The sequence below is a fragment of the Lepidochelys kempii genome, chromosome 15, assembly GCF_965140265.1.
Source record: "Lepidochelys kempii isolate rLepKem1 chromosome 15, rLepKem1.hap2, whole genome shotgun sequence".
Lineage (NCBI taxonomy): Eukaryota > Metazoa > Chordata > Testudines > Cheloniidae > Lepidochelys > Lepidochelys kempii.
In genome coordinates, this window is record NC_133270.1 from 8,074,050 (window position 1) to 8,092,583 (window position 18,534).

Sequence of the window (18,534 nt, forward strand, 5' to 3'; positions counted from 1 at the left end):
AGTTATAAATATATACTTAGAAGGCTTTTCTTTTACTTTAATATTATTTATTTACTTTATTCTTTATGCCTTTTTTTACTTCATTATTTCCCACATGCTGCAAATCTCTCTCTCTCTCCTATTACATGACACTAATGTACTCCCTATCTTACAAATCCTTTCTTTCTAAATATACTGTACCATCAGAGATACCCTGTGATGAGGTGCATCTATTTACGGCTGTGGTCCTGTTTCAGTCAACAGCTAGCCAGTCAAAACTTAGTTTGTTTACTTTGTAGATTTTTTTACCATGAGACACATACTCACACTCTAGGCCGGTAGGCGATCTTCATCTATCTATCTATCTTTCTTTCTTTTTTTCTGCCTTCCTCAACTCCTTCCTCTCTCTCTTGCCTTATGCAAAGCCCAAAGTATCACTATACTGCTCCCTCATTCTTACTTCCATTTCTTTTGGCTGTTGCCTATGAACAGCTCATTTTTAGCTAGTGAGATTACTTGTGACATCTCAGCTAACTCAGCCAATCATCTCCTTCATCTCCTAGTTCATTTGCATTGTATCTTACTATTTTAGAATACTTAACTTTTTAAAAATTAAACCAAACTTTAGCTCTATTTTTAGATGGCACATCACCTACAAAAACACCCAACTCAAAAGACTATACTTGTATCTTACTGTATATCAGAGTCTATTATCTGTTTCTACTTTTGAATCTGTGCACAGCAAAATTTGGATCCAAAAATGTAGACGCTGTTTGCCACACAGAGATTCAAATGAAGAGTCAGAAAATTGACTCATATATATGGTAAGATATATATATATATATATAAACAGGATATTACAGTTAATTGAGATATGAGGTTATACCATATACCCCCCAACCCCAAACTATTTAAACTACTTAGTGATACGTGTGTATATGCATATAGGTTCAGAAGAGCACATAAACACACCTATAAACATGCACATATACACGGTATAAAGATACACAGTACTCATATGAGATGGTCGAGTTCAGGATCTTGACAAAAGGAAGAAAGGAGATCAGCAGAATACAGACCCTGGACTTCAGAGAAGCAGACTGACTCCCTCAGGGAAGTGATGAGCAGGATCCCCTGTGAGGCTAATATGAGGGGGAAAGGAGTCCAGGAGAGCTGGCTGTATTTTAAAGAAGCCTTATTGAGGTTACAGGGACAAACCATCCCAATGTGCAGAAAGAATAGCAAATACAGCAGGCAACCAGCTTGGCTTAACAGAAAAATCTTCAGTGAGCTTAAACACAAAAAGGAAACTTATAAGAAGTGGAAATTTGGACAGATGACTAGAGAGGAGTATAAAAATATTGTTCGAGCATGCAGGGGTGTAATCAGGAAGGCCAAAGCACAATTGGAGTTGCAGCTAGCAAGGGATGTGAAGGGTAACAAGAAGAATTTCTACAGGTATGTTAACAAGAAGGAGATCAGGGAAAGTGTGGGACCCTTACCGAATGGGGGAGGCAACCTAGTGACAGATGATGTGGAAAAAGTTGAAGTACTTAATGCTTTTTTCCCCCTCGATCTTCGCAGACAAGGTCAGCTCCCAGACTGCTGCTCTGGGCAGCACAGTATGGGGAGGAGGTGAGCAGCCCTCAGTGGTGAAAGAACAAGTTAAGGACTATTTAGAAAAGCTGGACATGCACAAGTCCATGGGTCCAGATCTAATGGATTTGAGGGTGCTGAGGGAGTTGGCTGATGTGATTGCAGAGCCATTGGCCATTATTTTGAAAACTCGTGGCAATTGAGGGAGGTCCTGGATGATTGGAAAAAGGCAGCTATAGTTCCCATCTTTAAAAAAGGGAAGAAGGAGAATCTGGGGAACTACAGATCAGTCAGCCTCACCTCAGTCCCTGGAAAAATCATGGAGCAGGCCCTCAAGGAATCAATTTTGAAGCACATGAAGGAGAGGAAGGTGATCAGGAACAGTCAACATGGATTCACCACGAACAAGTCATGCTTGACCAACCTGACTGCCTTCTATGATGAGATAACTGGCTCTGTGGATATGGGGAAAGCGGTGGACGTGATATATCTTGACTTTATCAAAGCTTTTGATATGGTCTCCAACAGTATTCTTGCCAGCAAGTTAAAAAAGTATGGACTGGATGAATGGACTATAAGGTGGATCGAAAGCTGGCTAGATCATCAGGCTCAACGGGTAACAATCAACGGCTCAGTGTCTAGTTGGCAGCTGGTCAGAGTGCCACAGGGCCTAAGGCCAGTTTTGTTCAACATCTTCATTAATGATCTGGAGGATGGGATGGATTGAATCTTAGCAAGTTTGCGTGTGACACTAAGCTGGTGGGAGAAGTAGATACACTGGAGGGTAGGGATAGGGTCCAGAGTGACTAGACAAATTGGAGGATTGGGCCAAAAGAAATCTGATGTGGTTTAACAAGGACAAGTGCAGAGTCCTGCACTTAGGACGGAAGAATCCCATGCACTGCTACCGGCTGGGGACTAACTGGCTAAGTGACAGTTCTGCAGAAAAGGACCTGGGGATTACAGTGGACTTGAGTCAACAGTGCACCCTTGTTACCAAGAAGGCTAATGGTATATTGGGCTGCATTAGTAGGAGCGTTGCCAGCAGATCAAGGGAAGTGATTATTCCCCTCTATTTAGCACCGGTGAGGCCACATTTAGAGTACTGTGTCCAGTTTTGTCCCCCTCCCCCCCCACAGAAAGGATTTGGAGAAATTGGAGAGAGTCCAGAGGAGGGCAAGGAAAATGGTTAGGGGGCTGAGACATGTGACTTACGAGGAGAGGTTGAGAGAACTGTGGTTATTCCGTCTGCAGAAGAGAAGAGTGAGGGGGGATTTGATAGCAGCCTTCAACTACCTGAAAGGGGGGGGGGTTCCAAAGAGGATGGAGCTAGGCTGTTCTTAGTGGTGGCAGATAACAGAACAAGAAGCAATGGTCTCAAGTTGCAGTGGGGGAGGTCAAGGTTGGATATTAGGAAAAACTATTTCACTAGGAGGGTGGTGAAGAATTGGAATGGGTTACCTAGGGAGGTAGTGGAATCTCCATCCTTAAAGGTTTTTAAGGCCCGGCTTGACAAAGCCCTGGCTGGGACGATTTAGTTGGTGTTGATCCTGCTTTAAGCAGGGGGTTGTACTAGATGACCTCCCAAGGTCTCTTCCAACCCTAATCTTCTATGATTCTATGATATATAGAGTAAGAACTTTAGCTATACCATGCTGTGAAACTTTAAACCCTGAACAACTTCACAATAAAAATTCATAGATTTATACTTTTTGTATTTGTCATACAGCTCACATTCAGCATGTGACTGGACTTCAGAAAAGCAGACTTTAACAAAGTCAGAGAACTGGTAGGTAAGGTCACATGACAAGAAAATCTATGGGATAAAAGCGATCAGGCAGTTTCTCAAGGAGACAATATTAAAGACACAACTGCAAACTATTCCAATTCCAAGGAAAGTCAGGAAGAATAGTACGAGGCTGATATGGCTCCATCAAGAGCTCTATAATGACCTCAAAATCCAAAAGGAATTGTATAAAAAGTGGAAACGCGGAAGACTCGCTAAGGAGGAGTTCAAAAGAATAGCACAAGCTAGGGATAAAACCAGAAAGGCTAAGGCACAAAATGAGCTATACCTAGCAAGGAATATAAAAGGCAACAAGAAGAAGTTATTTAAATACACTAGGAGCCAGAGAAAGATGAAGGAAAGCATAGATCCTCAATTTAGCAGGGAAGGAGCGCCAATAACTGATGAGATCAAGAAGGCTAAGCCTATTTTGCTTCAATGTTCATTAGGAAGGTTAATGGTGACCATATACGCAATAAAATTAATATTAACAACCAGAATGAAGGAATGCAAGCCAAAATAGGGAAAGAAATGGTTAAAGAATATTTAGATGAGTTAGATATATTCAAGTCTGCAGAGCTTGATGAAATTCATCCTTGGGTACTCTGAAACAATCTCAGAACTGTTATCAATTATCTTTGAGAACTCATGGAGGATGGGTGATGTCCCAGAGGATGGGAGAAGGGCAAACTTAGTAGCTAGCTTTAAACAGAGGAACAAAGAGGATCCAGGGAGTTATAGACCAATCAGCCTAATTTCAACACCTGAAAAGATATGGCAACAATTATTAAACAATCTGTTTGTAAGAACCTAGATGATAGTAGGATTAAAAGGAATAGCCAGCATGGGATTGTCAAGAACAAATCGTGCCAAAGCATCCTAATTTCCTTCTTTGACAGGCTTACTGGTTGCAGGGGAAAGGGAAGAAGCAATAGATGTGACATATCTTGATTTCACTAAGGCTTTTGACACAGTGCCACATGACATTCTCTTAAGACAACTAGGAAAACACAATCTGAATGAAATAATTATAAAGTGGCTCCCCAACTGGTTGAAATACCATATTCAACCACTAGTTATCACTACTTTCCTGTCAAACTGCAAGGAAGTATCTAGTGGTCCCACTGGGGTAAGTCCTGGGTCTGGTACTGTTCAATATTTTCATTAAAGACTTGGATAATGGAACAGAGAACATACTTATAAAATCTGTGGATGACACCAAATTGGAGGAGTTGCAAGCACTTTGGAGGGCAAGATTAGAATGCAAAACAACCTTGAGAAATTAGAGAACGGTCTGGAATCAACAAGATAAAATTCAGTAACAACCTAAGTGCAAGGTCCTTCACTTAGGAAGGAAAAACTACACGCACAACTACAAAATGGGGAATAACTGGCTAGGCGGTATTACTGCTGTAAAGGATCTGGGGGTTATAGTGGATCACAAATTGAATATCAATTGTGACACGGTTGCAAAAAAAGGCTAATGTCATTCTTGGATGTATCAACAGGAATGCTGAATATAAGGGACAAGAGGTAATTGTCCCACTCTATTTGGCATTGGTGAGGCCTCAGATGGAGTACTGTGAACCACACTTTAGGTGGCTAGGAAAGATGTGGACAAATTGGAGAGAGTACAGAGGAAAGCAACAGAAATGATAAAAAGTTTAGAAAAGCTGTTATCTAAGGAAAGGTTAAAAAAACTGGGCCTGTTTAGTCTTGAGAAAAGAAGACTGAGGGGGGACTTGATAACAAGCTTGAAATATGCTACAGGCTGTTATAAAGAGGACAGTGATCAGGAGGGATAGCTCAGTGGTTTGGGCATTGGCCTGCTAAACCCAGGGTTGTGAGTTCAATCCTTGAGGGGGCGATTTAGGGATCTGGGGCAAAAATTGGGGATTGGTCCTGCTTTGAGCAGGGGGTTGGACTAGATGATCTCCTAAGGTCCCTTCCAATTCTAATATTCTATTTAATTGTTCCCATGGACACTGAAGGTTGTAAAAGACGTAATGGACTTAATCTGCAGCAAGGGAGATATATGTTAGATATTAGGAAAAACCTAACTATAAGGGCAGTTAAGTTCTGGAATACGTTTCCAAGGGAAGTTACGGAATCCCCATCATTGCAGCTTTTTAAGAAAAGTTGGATATCGTCTGTGTGGTTTTGGTCCTGCCTCAGCACTGGGGGCTGGACTTGATGACTACTCAACGTCCCTTCCAGCCCTACATTTCTATGATTCTATGTTATTCAAATGACTAGTTTGCATTGTAATTTATATTGTTTCTGCATGATTGTCCAATGCCCTTGTCACTAAGCCCTAGTGTGTTTAGTTTGCAACTGACTTGGGTTCTTTTAAGCAGAATGTTTAAAGTCAATATTCAATCTGCGTAACTGGAAGGGACATTATAGACGGATGTGATTTTAAGAATCCACTGAGATAATAAACATGAACTGTTCCAAGACAAGCTGCTAACAGATGAAAGTTGTCCAAAATTTCATTGCTTAGCATACTGTAACAATCCTGCATGCATGACTCCATTCAGAGCATCTTCTATGAATCCAAACCATAATTCCTACACTGAGGTTTAAATTAAAAAGCATGCCAGTACTTCTGAAATCAGGGAATGTATTAATAAATAAATTTTGGTGACTGGCAAATCTCTAAAGTCAAATGATGCAAAGAGCATAATCCAGAACTGATCTACACAAAAACTTTTTGTGACTTCATAGTAACCTTTGTGGCAACTAAGTGTACAGTCATGTAGTATCATGACCTGCATGAGGATCAAAAAGAGACAGATGAACTTCTTGGACATAAAGATGTAGTTTACATGCAACTGTCTGCAGTAAGAGTGTACTGGATAATGGAAGTATATAAAATATGTAGCATAATAACAAAATGGAAGGCCAGAACCTCAACTAGTGTAAATTACTTAGCTCTACTGAAGTCAAGTACAATCCTTGGTGTCAGCTGTCACATAAGTGTGGACGCTGCTGGGATTCAAACTGTTATGAGCCTCAGATGCTCGGGATGAGTTTCCCTCATTCAGAAGAAACACGCAACTCCACTGGTCAGCAAGTTTTACATGTCCCCTTCTTTGTCCCATCCACATCCCATGAGAGTTCATTACATCCTCCAGCTACAGAGCCTGACCTTTTACCTTAAGCTGCAGACTCATTCTTTTTTTTCCTGGAGGTCCTTGGTTCAATACCCACTATGTTGGTCAATAAAATGACCATCATTCAGATACTGGCATTGTTCCAATATTAATGCTTAATAAATTATATGATGTTTTTCATGTTTGTAATACTTTACAATGATTAACTAATTAATCCCTACATCCCCCTTAAGCAAGTATCCAATTAAGAACTCTGACAAGGCCTAATCCCTTCTACAGTCTCAGGTGTCCACAGTCTCATAAATGCAATAGATTTCCAATAAACTGGGCTGAAATTAACTCTCACAAAACTGGTAACTCTTCTGTTCTGTGAACTCATGTGAAAGTCCCTGTGTTCTACTCATTAGCGTATTCTCTCTCTTTTTTCTGCTGCTGTTCACACATTTATCCCCCAGCAACCATAATCTATGCAAAAATGAAAGCACACTATGCTGGAATACAGCTTAGTAAGTAACACCTCAGATGGTTCAAAGATTAAATAGACAAGAGATTATGGAACACTGCAATTCACTGAATCAGTTAAAGAATATTTAAAATGAGTTTTCAATAGGATGATTCAGGTCTCTTTGCTAGGTTTATTGCTTACCTATGATGGCCTGCTCTGGGGAAGTGGGTGGAGTGAGCGGCATCCCACAATTACTGGAATCTTTCATGCTGCCAAGTCCCTGCTGACCCACACTGATGTGCCCTCCAGCACTGGCAGCACTGTGAGACAGGGGGATGTCATTCTGAGAGATGAGAACAAAAGCTGAAGGATACACCATACGTACACCGCCTATAAAGAATAAGAACAGGGAGAAGAAAATAAGTCTTTTAAATTCTCCATTGATTATTCAGCTACCCAGGCTGGCCTTGATTGGTTTCAACATGCACTAGACAAACCTTACTAGTCAAAATATAAAAGATCTAAAGAAGTTTTCAGCCTGCATATTCATTCCTACATATTCATCCATCCCTTTATGACTACTAGGGAGCAGAAATAAGAAGCTTGATATTGTGATAATAGCATCAGGGATACAGGGAGTAAGAACCTTGAGGCAAGATAAATAGTCAGAATGCTCCAGTGTCAAGAGAGCCACAAAACCAGATAGGGAAATTATAAAGGTTGTTTCTGATTAATTAGATTTTTTTTTTTAAATTATGAGGTGGAAATGTTCTTTAGGCAAAATACTAAATCTCACCAACAATGATTTCAACTGCCACAGGGAAATCGTCATCATATCCCAATTCCTCTTCCTCTTTCAGCCCCTCCTTCTTCTTCAGCACCATGGGGTAGAAATACTGCCATTCCTCAATCAATTTACGGGTTGCTGGGTCTGACATCTTGTATGCTTGGCCCGTCAATGTACCATTTAAACCATAAGGACTCAACAGAACTGAAAAATAAAACATACAATATGTGGATTTCAACTACAGAGCAACCACATCCCACTTCCCCTAGATTCATTCCCAGTCTTGTTCGAACTGTGATTTTAGATAGCTCTTTGCATTTTGTTTATTTTCCAAATATAGTGCACACAACTTCACTTCGTAAAATAATGGAATAAATATTAAGAGGGATAAAAATAACTCTACATCAATGGAATAACAGAAGACACACACTGGACCATCGCTATAGCGCAGGTTTGTGTATAGCGCGGTCGAGGCGATGGATCCCAAATTAAAATATTTAAATTGGGATCCATGGCAACACGTCCCCCACATTAACAAGGGACCACGCATGGATCCAGAACCCCGGGCTATAGTGAGGGTCCAGTGTACTTCTGAAGACATCCTGTAATACAGGTTTCAGAGTAGCAGCCGTGTTAGTCTGTATCCACAAAAAGAAAAGGAGTACTTGTGGCACCTTTTCTTTTTATCCTGTAATACGCTATGTAATACTTTTAAAAAAAATTTAATGTAAGTGCCATGTTTTCTTTTCCAAATTGGACAGGGCATTTTTATGGCTTACAACACTACACTGTAACCTAGAAATCTGTAACTTTAAGACTATATCAGGTATGTCTCTTTTTATATATTTTAAATGCTCATTCTTCTCTTTGGTTATGCTCTGTATTTTCACCTTTCTTTCTAAAAAATCTGCATTTTGACAAATGCGTTGCACCACAAACAGCACAATGAAGGAAAAATAAAATGAGGGACTGTCACTCAGACAAAAAAACTCCAGTTCAATCAAATAATCTATGTTATCATAATCAATTATTTGTACTGCAATAGCATTTAAGAACACTACCCATAGACCAGAGCCCACTGGACCTTGTGACACTGTGCCATGATATAAAATGTTCATATATACCTTTTCAATAACAGATCTTACAACAAAAATTACAGTTTGTTTTGTTGTACTTATTTCAGAAAATATTTGAATCTGATGAAGTTAATGACTAGAAAAACCTGTAAAACATGACCTAACATTTATTTACAGCTAGCTATCATACTAAAAATCTTAACAGGATTTTACCCCATGCCCCCAGTTTCCTGAGGGGAACTTTAATTCTATTTTAAAAATTACTGAGTTTTGTTTCTTATTCATTTCTGGATCTGTTTCCTGACACCATCACTGGGGCCAAATTAGGGAGTTTTGATATATAGGCATTAAAATAGGCACATAAACCACATGTTCTGCAAGTCTTTATATTTCCAGAGCTGCCACAGTCAAAAGTGCACTTACCTTGGAATGGTGCAGGTGAGGACTGGGCCATGTGGATATGCTCCTCATTGATCAAGTAGATTGGCTGGTGTTGGGCAATCTCCACGCTTGTGCACACGTTGCTTTCCCCATGAAGGAAGAACGTGAAGGCGCAAGACAAATGTTCACTGGATAAAAAGAAATAAAAAACTGGTTCACTAGCATATCAATGAATGTGGGGGAAGAGAGGATAGATTTTGTAGCAGAAGGGAGCCAGATTGGGTTGAAAACCCAGTTCTGCTGTTTCACTTAAGTAAACTGAACTCAGAACCACTGAAGATGACAATTACCAACTTCTGGCTAATGATGGAACAGTATTGACATCAACCTCAGAGACTCATTTTCCTACCCATTTCAATTAAAGAAAGCTCACTACAAACAGCTGTCTGCAAGCAGAAGGCTTCAAGAAGTCAAAATACGGTCTTTAGGATGAAAAGGAAAGAGAACTCTTAGGACCAGAAATGAACTTCAACTGAGAACAGGAACAGGGAGGAAGAACCATTACTTATATGCCAAGGGAATACTGTTTTTTTTAAAAGGCACAGAGACTTGCTCAGAAGGCAACGATCTCAATAAACTCATGGTCCAGGCCATCCATGACACTGCCATACATCATCAAGAATAATGCTCAGTAAATAATAATGAAAATAAAATTTTCCCACTTAATCCACCACATAGAATTGCTTTGCATTATGTTACAGCTAATCATTTGCTTAAATGTTGCTAATTGTAATGCCACACTTTTTAAACAAACAAAAACCAGCCAGCCAAACAACAACAAAAAAACCCATACAATTTTGCATTTTTTTGTCTTCAATACAATCAGCTGAAAATGTACAGAGCTGAATTTGTATTGTTCAGATAAATTATTGTAGGACTACAGTGGCAAGGCATTCTTTAATAGTTGTTGGCTTTGGCACTAAGCCAGCCACAACATAACTACCTTCAACTAAGGAAATAACACCAGCAACTGTAACAATTTCACTTCACAGTTTAAATCAACTAACTGCAGCACTGCAGTAAACTCTTTTTGAATAGTTGAACTGATAGTCTGGAACAGGATGCTGTTTAAGCTCCCTAAATCTCTAAGTCATTCTGCACTTTTTGTAAAACAAGTATTTGTCCTTAAATAAAAGTTATGCTTCTGTTTAAAGGTTCACAACTGATGCCATAAAAAAGGAAAAAGTTCACTCTAGAAAATCTGGGGGCAGGTTATTTTAAGAAGCATCAAAATGGAAGGAGGCTAAACTTCTATTCAATGTCCTCAGCATTGCACACCCTGTGTTTAGTAGCACTCTGTATCATTCAGCAATGGAAACTAGTAAGTTTTACTTGATTTCCATATGGCAACAGAAAAGACATTTTAAGTTTACTGCTCTACCACTTGTACAGTAGATTTAAACTAGCCACTAAATTTTTACAGCAAGCTGTAAAGGGGAAAGGAAATGGGTCATAGATTCATGGTATTTCTGTTCAGTTACTCTGCTGGGGGGGTAGGGGCGAGGAGAGAAAACCCCAAAACAAAATCAAACTCTCCGCTCATATAACAAATAAAATCATAAACAGAACCCAAAACATGTAATCAAAAATAATATTAGTCTCTGGACAAAGGATGATGCCCTTTTATATACATAGGCTTTAATTGCAAAATGATGAAAAGTCTGGTCTAAGATCAAGTGGAGATAGTCTCAGCAAAGAGTTCAGCAAGCAACAGGTCAGACTTTCTAAAGTAGCTAGAAAAGCTATTTGTGAAGAAATCATTTTGAACTCTGGTCTTTAGGATATTACACAGGAATCCTTCTGATTCTACAAGCTTCCTACAGTTTTGCCTGTGAAAGTCCTGCTTGCCTTCCATTGAAGTGCAGGAAAAATAGCCATCTGGGACCAGGTACTGACTCTTTCAAGCCTCTTGCAAAGCAGTCAGACATGAACAAGTCATATTCATCTCACACAACATTCACGGCCTTCTATAAACATTGTCAGAGTAAGAAATAGACAAAATGGAAATTTAGTAAGATATTGGCTTCACAAAGCCCTGGCTGGGATGATTTAGTTGGGGATTGGTCCTGCTTTGAGCAGGGGGTTGGAGTAGATGACCTCCTGAGGTCATCTACTGACCTCCTGAGATGAATTACAGGGAGAGTGAAAATATAGGAAGGATTCCATTTCATGTTTCTGGAAACGTAACATTCTAAGATAACTAGCCCATTATTCATATATTATACCCTAGCAGACAGTTACAAGTTTGATTAAAAGAAAAGGAGTACTTGTGGCACCATAGAGACTAATAAATTTATGCTCATATAAATTTGTTAGACTCTAAGGTGCCACAAGTACTCTTTTTCTTTTTGCGAATACAGACTAACACGGCTGCTACTCTGAAACCTGTCAAGTTTGATTAGTGAAATCAGGATCATTTATAGATCATTTACTAGATCCAAGTAAATCTGCCTGAGATATATAGGCAAGAGAGAAAAATGGAAAATCTTGCTTAGTCACGTTTTCGTTCTCTGTAGCCAGTCTTGACCAGAGCTAATGAATTCCTAAAGGCAGAACTCTTCCTCTGCTGAGCAAGTGTGTCCAGGGAAAGTAACATTTATCCATATGTGTATAGTATCAGGCTTCTCCCCTTTTACGGTTATTAAGTCCTACTCCAGGGGGCTGTATTGTGAAACTTTGCAAGAGAATAAACAGTTACATAAAGTGAATGTTCCCTCTGGCAACAGACTCACTGTTTTAAGCACAGCTTTTAAAGACCAAAAACAATAAAGATCAAGGTTTGGGGACTCTACACACTTTTGGTAAGTTTCTGGCAGGTTTTGTATAAAATATTTACTTTGGACCAAACATGAGTTTTATTCCAAGAAAACAGCAGTGCACAGTGCGATGGGTTCTTCTTAGGCATGCAGATCCCAGCACACTGACATTCTTGTCTTCAGGACATTTCATATAATTTGTTAAATACCAAGCTGCAGAAATCAATCCTGCTACAAAGTGTAAGACGGATCTACAAATAAAATACAATGGGAAGGGGAAGAAATTAACATGCTGAAAAAGTCAGCTTTCAGATCTTGGGAGACAGGCCAGTCCTTACTTAAAGACAGCCCCACAACCTGAAGCAAATACTCACCAGCAACCACACAATAGAACCACTAACCCAGGAACCTATCCTTGCAACAAAGCCCCTTGCCAACTGTGTCCACCTATCTATTCAGGGGACACCATCATTGGGCTTAATAACATCAGCCACACTATCAGAGGCTCGTTCATGTGCACATCTACCAATGTGATATATGCCATCATGTGCCAGCAATGCCCCTCTGCCATGTACATTCGTCAAACTGGGCAGTCTCTACGTAAAAGAATAAATGGACACAAATCCGATGTCAGGAATTATAACATTCAAAAACCAGTCGGAGAACACTTCAATCTCTCTGGTCACTCGATTACAGACCTAAAAGTTGCAATTCTTCAACAACAAAACTTCAAAAACAGACTCCAACGAGAGACTGCTGATTTGGAATTAATTTGCAAACTGGATAAAATTAACTCAGGCTTGAATAAAGACTGGAAGTGGATGGGTCATTACACAAAGTAAAACTATTTCCCAAAGTTTATACCCCCTCCCCCCAACTGTTCCTCAGATGTTCTTGTCAACTGCTGGAAATGGCCCACCTTGATGATCACTACAAAAGTTTTTCTCCCCCTCCCCCGCCACACTCTCCTGCTGGTAATAGCTCACCTTACCTGATCACTCTTGTTACAGTGTATATGGTAACACCCATTGTTTCATGTTCTCTATGTAGATAAGTCTCCCCACTGTATTTTCCACTGAATGCATCCGATGAAGTGAGCTGTAGCTCAAGAAAACTTATGCTCAAATAAATTTGTTAGTCTCTAAGGTGCCACAAGTCCTCCTGTTCTTTTTGTGGATACAGACTAACATGGCTGCTACTCAGAAACCTTTCAGGAACAGATATAAGACTTTTATTTATTTATTTTTGTAATCATTTACAACCTACATCTCCAAATACTGATAAAAGCAAAGGTCTTTGTAGAGTACTGTAACTACAGATTGCATATTTAGGGCTAGTCTGTAATGAACAAGAAATAAGATTGCAAGAAACTTTCTTGTCTGTATTTTACATAACAAATCTTCAGTAGCACTTTATCAACATCCAGTTTTCTTAATGATGACTAACAGTCCCAGTTACACTCTCTCTAAACTACGAAGACTCCACAAAGAATATTTTTCACACAATTCTTATAGTTATGTACATGAGACATTCCTCTGTAAGAAACTACGTAAGTACAACAGAACACACATAGGACTAAACTTACAAAAGTGCTCAGCATCCTCTGTCAGCGCCAGATTTTCAGAAGAGCTCAGCACATTGGGTGCTGAGCTCTTTAAAATATCTGGTCCCAGTTGTGGATAATGAACCCTGGAAAATCTGGGCCACACCGTAAATGTATTTTTTATGTTATCTTACTTTTTTTGTATTTTTCTTGTCTCTCCGACATTCTTCAGGATGCCAGAAACCACTATGCATGTGAATAGTCTGCCAGCTACTCCCCTAGTCACTATGAGAAGGCTACAAGCCTGATACTTCACTGCATTGTGTTATCATTTACACCTGAGCAAAAAGAGTGCAACGCGAGTGTAAAAGCTTACCAAATCTGAATGGCTGCCTTTTACACTCACCTTGCACAGTAGCGAGTGTTCAAAGGTGCAAAGTTAGTATAGAATCAAGCCCTGGATGTTTTTATTGGGTGCATAGTACTCGCAGCTGCTCAGAGGAAAGGGTACAGAGATTATATGATGAAAAGAAGTGGCAGCAAATGATGGTGAGTGTGAATGCATGCTGACTGTACCCCACTGAACAAGCAGACAGTACTAATTGCTGCCTGTGGAATGTAAGGGGTATACAATTTCTGCCCTAAATGGAGTTGTGTGAAGAAAAAACGATTACCTACATTTTGTAACAGTTATTCCTCAAGATGTGTTGCTCATGTCCATTCCATTCTAGGTGTGCGCGCACTCACGTGCACAGTACAATTTTGCCTTAGTGGTATCCGTAGGATTGGCTGTGGGGTCCCCTTGAGTGCTGCGCCCATGAGCTGGTATATAGGCACCACCGACCCCATGCCCTCTCAGTTCCTTCTTGCTGGCAACTCCGACAGAGGGGTAGGAGGGCGGGTAATGGAATGGACATGAGCAACACATCTTGAAGAACAACAGTTATGAAAGGTAGGTAATCGTTTTTTCTTCTTTGAGTGCTTGTTCATGTTGATTCAATCCTAGGTGACTCACAAGCAGTATCAATGGAGGTGGGCTCGGAGTTCACAGTTCAGTGGCTTGTAGTACTGCCCTACTGAAGCCAGTATCATCCCGGGCGTGCTGGGTAAGTGTGCAATGGGACGTGAACATGTGGACAGACAACCACGTGGCCCCCCTACAAATGTCCCGGATAGGCACTTGGGCTAGGGAAGAAGAGGCTTGTGCCCTGGTTGAGTGGGCGGTGACAATTGCCCGAGGTGGCACCTGTGCCTAATCGTAGCAGCGGCAAATACAGGCAGTGATCAAAGAAGAAATTCTTTGAGTGAACACTGGACGACTTTTTATCCTGTCAGCCACCGCGACAAACAATTGCATTGACTTGTGGAATAGCTTGGTCCTTTCAATGTAGAAGGCTAGCGCCCCCCTGACATCCAGGGAATGCAGCCTATACTCCTGCTCCAACTTATGCGGCTTTGGAAAAAAGACAGGTAAGTAAATATCCTGGCCCATATGAAACCGTGAGACCATCTTGGGCAGGAAAGCTGGGTGAGGCTGCTGCTGGACCTTGTCTTTGTAAAAGACCGTATAGGACGGTTCTGAGGTAAGCGCCTTAATCTCAGATGCCGAGAGGCAGATGTTATTGTAGCCAAGAATGCGACCTTCCAGGGGGAACCTGTGAGCCGCGACAGCACAAAATTCAGATCCCATAGGGCCAGATCTCCTGAGGTGAGGGTAGGGGCGCTTGAGACCTTTGAGGAACCGGGCATTCATGGCCTGGGTGAAAACCAACCTACCCTCAAGCGGAGGATGGAAGGCCAAGATAGTGGCCAAGTGGACCTCGATAGATGAAAGGGACAGGCCTTGGCGCTTGAGAAGAAGAAGGTAGTCTAGGATTAAGTGCAGTGAGGCCTGCTCGGGCCGAATGCCTTTATCCAAAGACCAAGAAGCGAGCCGTTTCCATTTGGCCAGGTAGGAGGGCTCTCTGCTGCCCAATAGGACCTGTTGGACTCCAGCTGAGCACTCCTGCTCCTCCATATTTAACCATGCAGCAGCCAAGCCATCAGGTGCAGCGCTGCCAGGTTTGGATACAGAAGACTGCTGTGGTTTTGGGACAGCAGGTCTGGCCTGAGCAGTAGCCATAACAGAGCAGCCACCAAGAGGTCCAGCAGTGTGCCGAACCAGTACTGGCACAGCCAAGCCAGTGCTATGAGGATCACCTTTGCCTTGTCCTGCTTGATCTTCATGAGGACACTGTGAATTAATGGCACTGGGGGGAAGGCGTACAACAGAGCCCCTGAACATGGGAGTAGGAAAGCGTCTGACAGGGATCCTCTGTTGATCCCCAAATCGAGCAGAAAAAGTGGCATTTCCTGTTCTGCCTGGACACGAACAGATCCACCGAGGGAGTCCCCCACCTCTGGAAGATGGTGCTTACCACTTCCAGATGGAAGGAACACTCATGGCAAGATGAGAAGTTCCTGCTGAGGCAATCTGCTGAAGCGTTCCTGGTCCCAGGGAGATGTGTGGCTACGAGATGGATACTGTGTTATATATAGAAATCCAAACCCCTGAGAACTTCTTGGAAAAGGACAGACTATCTGGCTTCCACCTTGCTTGTTAATATAGAACACAGCTGCTGTATTGTCTGTCAAGACCTGGACCACCCTGGTTTTCATGTGAGGTAGGAAGGCTTGGCAGGCAGGCGCACCAGTCTTAGCTCCCTGATGTTGATGTGTAGGGAGCAATTGTGACTCAAATCAATGAATGGCCTTGCATGCTGAGATCACCCAGGTCGAAGGCACAGGAGACGAAGGTCAACGATGGGGATGGAGCTGCGAAGGAAACCCACTCCAACACTGATGCAGGATTCTGCAACCAGGTGAGTGACAACAGTACGTGGTCTGGGACCCTAACACCCAATCCATCCTGTGTCTGTTGGGAACGTAAACCGACACCAGCTAAGCCCGCAGGGGTCTGAGACTGAGCTGCACATGTTGGACCACGTAAGTGCAGGCCACCATATGGCCCAACAATCACAGGCACGTATGAGTGGGTGGGCTTGCATGCATGAGATGAGGTCCACTATGGCTTGGAATCAAGCCTTGGGGAGAAAGGCTCTGGCCTAAGTAGAGTCGAGGACTGATCCAATGAACTCTGGGCGTTATACTGGACTTAAGGTCGACTTTTTCTCATTTATTAACAGCCCCAGGTCACAATTGGTGGAACAAACCAGATCAAGATGCTGCCGTACCTGATCCCAGGACCGACCCTTTATTAGCCAGTTGTCAAGGTAGGGATAAATTTTAACACCCTGGCGCCTCAGGTAAGTAGCCACTGGTGCGATGCACTTCGTGAATACTCTTGGGGCTGACGAGAGACTGAATGGCAATGCCGTGAATTTGAAATGGCACTGGCCCAGCGTAAAATGAAGGCAGCACCGGGAAAATGGAAATGTGGAAATATGCGTCCTTCAAATTAAGGGCAGTGTACCAGCCTCGTGGATCCAGAGAGGGAATGATGGGGGTCAGGGAGACCATGCGAAACTTCAACTTTTTGAGAGACCTGTTGAGATGACGCAGGTCCACGATGAGTCTGAGGCCTCCTTTTGCTTTTGGGATCAGGAAGTAGCGGAAGTAGAACCCCTTTCCTTTCATGTCTTGAGGGACCTCCTCCACTGCCCCCAAGCGCAGGAGGTTCTCAACCTCTTGGAAGAGGAGTTGCTCGTGAGAAGGATCCCTGACCGGAGACCGCGAATGCGGTGCAAGGGTCCTAGGCTGCAGGGATCTACGCCTGCGGTCCAGAGGTCAAGGGAGTTCCAGTGCCCTATGAGGCAGTCCCATGACCAGCTTGCCCTTAAGCGCTGAAGCCTTAGCCGAGTCCAGCGCCCGGTGTGGTGTCTGCAGTGCCGGTTGGTCTGCTTCTTCTTTAGCCACCGAGGCTGCTTCAGGCAGCGAGGGCTGTAGAACAAGCCGGGTCCCCTGCCACTCTCGGGAGTTGGAGGCAGATCCCTGGCTGGGCTGGGGGGCGGTCTGACCTCAGAGGTACCCCTGTGAAGCCCTGGGGTGGGCACATGGCCTGACATAGGTCCTTTGCCCAAGGTCCCTCTCCCTTCCAGTGCTGGGTGGAGCCCGGTGCCAGCAATGCACTCCATACTGATGCCAAGGTGCTCAGCGTGGGATCCAAGTAGGAGGGCTCTGATGCAGGAAGAAGTGCAGCCCCCATGAGGAGGGCCCTCAAGTGGATATCCCATTCCTTTTGGGTTCTAGGGCGAAAGTTCTTACAGATTCTGCACTTGTCTTTCCTATGGGACTCCCCCAAACACTTCAGACAACTGTCATGGGGGTCAATAATAGGCATTGGCCTGTTGCATGACGAGCAATGTTTGAAGACTGTTCTGGGGTGAAGTCCCAGTCGGGACTCTAACTAGGGTGAAGAGATGTCCTGATTTTATAGGGACAGTCCTGATTTTTGGGTCTTTTTCTTATATAGGCTCCTATTACCCCCCATCCCCGACCCGATTTTTCACACTTGCTGTCTGGTCATCCTAACTCTAACTACCAAACTACCTAACACTTACCTTAAAGGCTAACTAAGTACCTAACTATACACAAAAAAGACAGACAATGGGCTGTTGAAGAACCGCTAATGCTCTTACAATTGCAAGACAAGGTGCTCTGACCAAGTCACAGGCAGTAAGAAGGAACTGAGAGGGTGTAGGGTCGGCGGCGCCTATATCCAAGCACATGGGCACAGCACTCAAGGGGGGCGCCACAGTCGACCCTACAGATACCACTAAGGCAAAAATCTCTGATGACTGTGCACGTGGGCATGCACACACCTAGACTGGAATCGACATAAGCAAGCACTTGAAGAAGAAATGCTCAAAATCAGATGACTGAAATATTTACACAGAGAAATATACACAAAAAATATGCAGTTTGGGACATTAAATCTATTACTGTATGTGACAGATGATAAATTGATAAATATACACAAAATAAATCAATGATTTATGTCTAATGTGAGT

The 18,534-nt window shown here is 42.4% G+C and overlaps 1 protein-coding gene across 4 annotated transcripts in view; it reads right to left on the reverse strand.

The window, feature by feature from the left end:
- MED13L (mediator complex subunit 13L) overlaps window positions 1-18,534 on the reverse strand; it is a 442,112-nt gene that overhangs the window by 92,018 nt on the left and 331,560 nt on the right. For all 4 annotated transcript variants that reach the window (XM_073312881.1, XM_073312880.1, XM_073312882.1 and 1 more), the window contains exons 5-7: window positions 9,209-9,354; window positions 7,719-7,913; window positions 7,124-7,312 (exon numbers count right to left, since the gene is read on the reverse strand). In XM_073312881.1, coding sequence (XP_073168982.1) covers window positions 7,124-7,312; window positions 7,719-7,913; window positions 9,209-9,354 — 530 coding nt within the window. The remainder of the gene's footprint in view (window positions 1-7,123; window positions 7,313-7,718; window positions 7,914-9,208; window positions 9,355-18,534) is intronic.